General features: G+C 44.7%; 1 protein-coding gene across 2 annotated transcripts in view; it reads left to right on the forward strand.

Moving 5' to 3' along the window:
• HDAC8 (histone deacetylase 8) overlaps positions 1-4980 on the forward strand; it is a 239932-nt gene extending 234952 nt beyond the window's left edge. For both annotated transcript variants that reach the window (XM_025373005.1, XM_025373006.1), the window contains one exon: positions 4417-4980. In XM_025373005.1, the coding sequence (XP_025228790.1) occupies positions 4417-4439 (23 nt within the window). In that variant the 3' untranslated portion in view covers positions 4440-4980. The remainder of the gene's footprint in view (positions 1-4416) is intronic.
• The last annotated feature ends 1021 nt before the right edge of the window (positions 4981-6001 follow it).

Below are 6001 nucleotides of genomic sequence, written 5' to 3' on the forward strand. Positions count from 1 at the left end.
ACTATATGTGAAAAGATGCCCAATATCATGTGTCACTAAGGAATTGCAAATTAAAATGAGATACCATTACATATATATTAGAATGGCTAAAATCCAAGACACTGACAGCACCAGATGCTGTTAAGGATGTAGAACTTGCCGGGCGCGGTGGCTCACGCCTGTAATCCCAGCACTTTGGGAGGCCGAGGCGGGCGGATCACAAGCTCACGAGATCGAGACCACGGTGAAACCCCGTCTCTACTAAAAATACAAAAAAATTAGCCGGGCGCGGTTGTGGGCGCCTGTAGTCCCAGCTACTCGGGAGGCTGAGGCAGGAGAATGGCGTGAACCCGGGAGGCGGAGCTTGCAGTGAGCCCAGATCGCGCCACTGCACTCCAGCCTGGGCGACAGAGCGAGACTCCGTCTCAAAAAAAAAAAAAAAAAAAAAAAAAAAAAAAAAAAAAAAAGGATGTAGAACTACAGGAACTCTCATTCATTGCTGGTAGGAATGCAATATGGTACAGTCACTTGGGAAGACATTTTGGTAGTTTCTTACAAAAGTAAACATATTCTTACCACATAATCTAGCAATCACACTCCTTAGTAATTACCCAAATGAATTAAAAACTCATGTCCACACAAAAACCTGCACATGAATGTTTGGAGGTCTTTTTTGTTGTTTGTTTGGGGTTTTTTTTGTTTTGTTTTGTTTTGTTTTGTTTAGAGATAGTGTTTCACTCTGTCGCCCAGGCCAGAGTACAGTGGCACAACCATAGCTAACTGCAGCCTTGACCTCCTGGGTTCAAGCGATCCTCTTGCCCCAGCCTCTTGAGTAGCTCAGACTACAGGGGTGTGCCATCACACCCAGCTAATTTTTTTATTTTGTAGAGACAGGGTCTCACTATTTTGCCCAGGCTAGTCTTGAACTCCTGGCCTCAAGTGATCCTCCCGCCTCAGCCTCCCAAAGCACTGGGATTACAGGCATGAGCCACTGTCCAGCCCTGCACAAATGTTTATAGCAGCTTTATTCAGAATTGCCAAAACTTGGAAGCAACCAAGATGTCTTGCAATAGGGAATGGATAAACCCGTGGTACATCCAGACCATGGACTATTATTCAGTACTAAGAAAAAATGAGCTATCAAGCCACAAAAAGACATGGAAGAAACTTAAATGCATCTTGAAAGAAGCCAGTCTGAAAAGGTTACATACTGTATGATTCTAACCATAGGACAGTAAAAAGATGAGTGGTTGCCAGGCTTCAGGGAAAGGAAGGGAGGGATGAGTCCATGGAACACAGGTGATTTTGAGGGCAGTGAAACTACTCCTGCATGATACTCTAATGGTGGATGCATAACATTATATACTTTTCAAAACTCATAGAACTGTGCAAGACCAAAAGTGAATCTTAATGTAAACAGTGGACTTAAGTTAATGATAATGTATCAGTATCCATTCACTAACTATAATAAATGTACCACACTAATGCAAGATGTTAATAATAGGGGAAACTGCCTGTAGGGGAAGGAGAAGGAAATATATGAGAGCTCTCTGTACTTTCTCTTCAGTTTTTCTATAAACTTAAAACTGTTCTAAAAATAAAATATATTAATTTAAAAAAGAAAGACTAAAGAGATTGTTCGTCAACACCTAACAAAGTACCTGGCACAGAGTAGACACTCCATAAACATTTATTGAATAAATTGATAAACAAATGAGTCAACCAGTGGTTCAGCAGAACCCAGGCCCCCTGAGTCCCAGTTCAATACTCCCTGTACATCAGAGCTAGAGTAACAACATAGTTTATTGTCCAAACCAGGATATTTGAGAGTGAAATGGGGTGCCTTAGGTATAAATCAGGACTGTTTCAGAGATAACCGGAAATCACAAACTGGGAGTCCACAAGCTACATCTCGCCTCCAAAATTGTTTTGTTTGGCCACTCATCTTGATGCCTCATATGATATTCTTTTAAAATGTCAGTCATTTGCCCACATTTAACACAGTGGAAATTGCATAAAAATGTGAAATTTGGACTTCTCTTGGAAAATGGAAGGACTCGGCCCCATGGGGCCCACAGGCCTGCACAGTGGTGAGTGGCTGGAGCTGAGCAGCATCTGCCCACTTTGTCAGCAGGTACCTTCCTCTTTGCCCCAGGCCCCACCAGTCCCTTTTGTATCTCTTACTCTAGGCCAAGTGAGTTTCCATTTATACTGTCTTGGTTTTGTTTTCTTCTGTGGCAGAGTTAAGAAAAAAAGGAAAGTATTTCTTACACTTATGTGATGATTCAAAGTAAGAAAATGAAAAAAGGATCAAGAGGGCCCCTTATATCTTGCCCCCAGCCTGCTTTACAAACAGTATATTCTTGGCCTCTCTAGGCAATTGAGTCTGCCCCCTGTGATCTGAACTTCTTGTCTCCCTAGACCCCAGCCTGTGCTGGCCTTTAGAATGTTCTCAGGCTGCCACCCACTGCTGGAAAAGCTAGATGTGAGGGGGAAACAATGGACATTATTTAAGCTTGCATTTTTATTGTTATCCCAATTCAACATTGCTCATCGTCAACTTTTGGTGAAAATTATTTCTGTTGTTTTTCTTTATTGCCTCCAAATGTAACTGGAGAGTGAGGTGGAGCAGCAGAGAGTACAGCACCCACCTTTCCTCCCTGTGAACATGTGTTGTTGGAATGCTTTGACATGGAATTTTGTTCATCCTTGCATTCACTCATTCCCCTAGCTCTGGCTATACTTACAGATGGAAGGACCCTCACTTCACACCAGCGTCCCCTGTAGGTTGTCCTCAGCTGAGGCAACAACACAAGCCAAGGTGTGGAAACAGGAAAGCATGGATAGGGCCCATTTACGCTAAGGAGTTGGACTTCATTCATAGGTGGTAGGTCGGGAGCTGCTAAAGTCTTTTTTTTTTTTTTTTTTTTTTTTTTTTGAGGCGGTGTCTCGCTCTGTCACACAGGCTGGAGTGCAATGCCGCCATCTCAGCTCACTGCAAACTCCACCTCCCAGGTTCAGGCGATTCTCCTGCCTCAGCCTCCCCAGTAGCTGGGGCTGCAGGCACCCACCACCACACCCGGCTAATTTTTTTGTATTTTTAGTAGAGACGAGGTTTCACCATGTTGGCCAGGCTGGTCTTGAACTCCTAACCTCAGGTGATCCATCCGCCTCAGCCTCCCAAAGTGCTCGGATTACAGGCATAAGCCACCACGCCCGGCCTGCTAAAGTCTTTTTGAGCAGAGAAGGAATGTGATCACAGATAGCAACTGTGCAGGGAATAGCTCTAGAAGCAGGAGGACCAGATAAGAGGCTGTCACAGTGACCTGAGTAACAAGAGGTGTGACTAAAGCAGAGACAGTGGAACAGAAAGAAGGGGATAGATTGGAGAGACATCTTGAGGTTAGGCTTCACAACTCATAAGATGTGAAGAAGGTGTGAACTAAGAGATGAAGAATCAAAGATTATCCAGAGATTTTTTTGAGGTTAGGAGGTTGAAACACCAAAAGCATGATCCAAAAAAAGAAAAAAAAAATTGGTAAGGAATTGGACCTCATCAAAATCAATTTCTGCTTTACAAAAGACCCTGTTAAGAGAATGAAAAGATAAGTTACATACTGAGTGAGGCACTGTGCCAGACTTTGGAGATCAACCAAAAGTAAGACAGCCAGGCCCTGCCCTCCAGGAGCATTGTTTCTGTTTCAGAGAAGTGGCCAGTAGGATTTGGAGTCCAGCGTTTCTACTTGGGGAAGTGTGGCAAGGGAAAGACTATGGAGGGACAAAGTGAGCAACTTTTCATTCCTAGAGCCCAGTCCTGTAGGATTTCAAATGATCACATTTCCCTCAAAGACTCTTAGGCCTGAGATCAGAGAAAAGCCCCCAATCCGTGTTTCACAGGTACTCACAAGATAAAATGCTAGGAGGGTTATGGCTTGCTAAGGGAAGGAACAAAAGTTGGGGGTGGGGAGCATGAGATTTGATGCGGTTAGTAAAGTCTGAACTCTGAAAAGTGTTACGAGAGAGAGAGAGAGAGAGAGAGTGTGTGTGTGTGTGTGTGTGTGTGTGTGTGTGACTTAAAACAACCATTTGTTTAGCTCATGACTCTATAGATTGGCAATTGAGCTGAGTTCAGCTGGGTGGCTCTTCTGGTTCAGGCTGGATACACCCAATGTCTGCAGTCAGCTGGCTGTCAAAGGCCTCCATCACATGTCCACTAATTGGCTGGTGGTTGCCTGGGTAACAGGGGTCTCTGGGCCATTTGTTCCTCATCATCCAGCAAGCTATTCTGGTCTTGTTCCTTATGGTGAGGTCACAGAGTTCCCAAGAGCAGCAGAGAACAAGCCCCAAAATATAAGTGCTTTTTAAAAAATAGCTCTATTGGGGTGTAATTCACATACATTACCTGACTTTGAATTTTGTTTTCTCCCCTGTTTGCAGGGAATCTGAAGCATGTGGTCTAGTTGACAGAAAGAGATCAGGTTTCCAGAGCTGAGGAGTGGTGCCTATAATGAAGACAGCGTGTTTATGCAAGCAGTTTGTGGAATTTGTGACTGCAGGGGAAATTTGAAAGAAATTACTTCCTGAAAATTTCCAAGGGGCACCAAGTGGCAGCTGGCTTCCTGGGGTGAAGAGGCAGGCACCCCAGAGTCCTCAACTGGGCCTAGGGGAAGAGGGAGATATCCCACATTTAAAGTTCTTATTTAAAAACACACACACACACACACAAATGAGTTTTTAATCTTTGAAAATTATTTTTAAGTGAATTGGGGAAGGGAGTATTTTTATTGTCTTAAATGAAACAGATCAGAAGCTGGATGACAGCAGTCACCAGTTTGTAGGGCAGGAGGCAGCTGAGAGGCAGGGTTTGGTCCTCAGGACCATCCAGGTGGAGCTCTGGGAGAGAGGGTACTGATCAGCAGACTGGGAGGTGGGGAGAAGTCCACTGGTGTTGTTTTAGTGTTATGTATCTTTGTTTTTTTAAATAAAATCTTTGAAAACCTACCTCTTGTCTTCATTGTAAAGCGCCACTGACAGCACACACACAGTTCTGAACTTTTCTTCTCGCTGAAGTGTCAAGAATAACCCTGTTCCTTCCAATCTCTACTCTGGCTCAGCCTGAGAGTCTGACCCCACTGGGGAGCTACTGTGTCCCTAGCCCAAGTTCTTGGGATGGAAGGCCAAGCTCTGTGTTGCACTGGGGCTGTCCATGGTGGGGTAGGAATACTGGCACTGCAGTCATGGAGAGGGGCTTATTGGCATCTTGGGGAGGAGCTGTCCCTGTCCAGGGAGTGATTTAGGGATGGAAAAGTCATGTTGGCATGTCAGATCCAAGAGGAGCACTTCCATGGATAAAAAGGATGCTTCCCAGTCGAGTGTAGACAATTGGCACATAATGAAAGGGGGAGGAAGTTGTAATGTGTGGTGACTGCAACCTCTGGGGAGTTGGCAACATGGAAAAATGGGGATGGGGGATAATGAGAGAGATGAGGAAGAGAAAACTAAATGTCATGATATTGTAATTTTATTTACCAAATATTTACGAAGCTCCTTCAACTACTGCGACCGGGATGGGAGACAAGCACACAGCCCCATCCATCCCGGCTGTCTAGGAATTCCCAGACAAGGCAAGGGAGGAGGAAAAGAAGCAGATCCCAACATGTTTCCAGCTCTGTTACCAACATGAACCCAGAGCTGTGGGAGCACTAACGAGGGAGCAACTCGCCCTGCCAGAGAAGCATCCCAGAGAGTCTCTAAAAGGATGATACTTCAGTTGGGCCTTATAGGGTGAGCTGTATTTCCCTAGGCCTCCAAGCGGGGGAAGGGCATTCCATAGAATGGAGTGGAAAAAGCCTTGAATGTGTCCTGGGATGGGAAAAGCCAAGCTTTTATTAAACAGCATCAAGGCACCTAGTTGGCTAGGAATACCAGTCCCTTCAAATGGTATTCCTAGTCTAATTCTAATTATACACTCTCACACTCTCGGCTTAAGGGCAGTGTAAGCCAGAAACAACAGCAATTTTAC

The sequence above is a fragment of the Theropithecus gelada genome, chromosome X (assembly GCF_003255815.1).
Source record: "Theropithecus gelada isolate Dixy chromosome X, Tgel_1.0, whole genome shotgun sequence".
Classification (NCBI taxonomy): domain Eukaryota; kingdom Metazoa; phylum Chordata; class Mammalia; order Primates; family Cercopithecidae; genus Theropithecus; species Theropithecus gelada.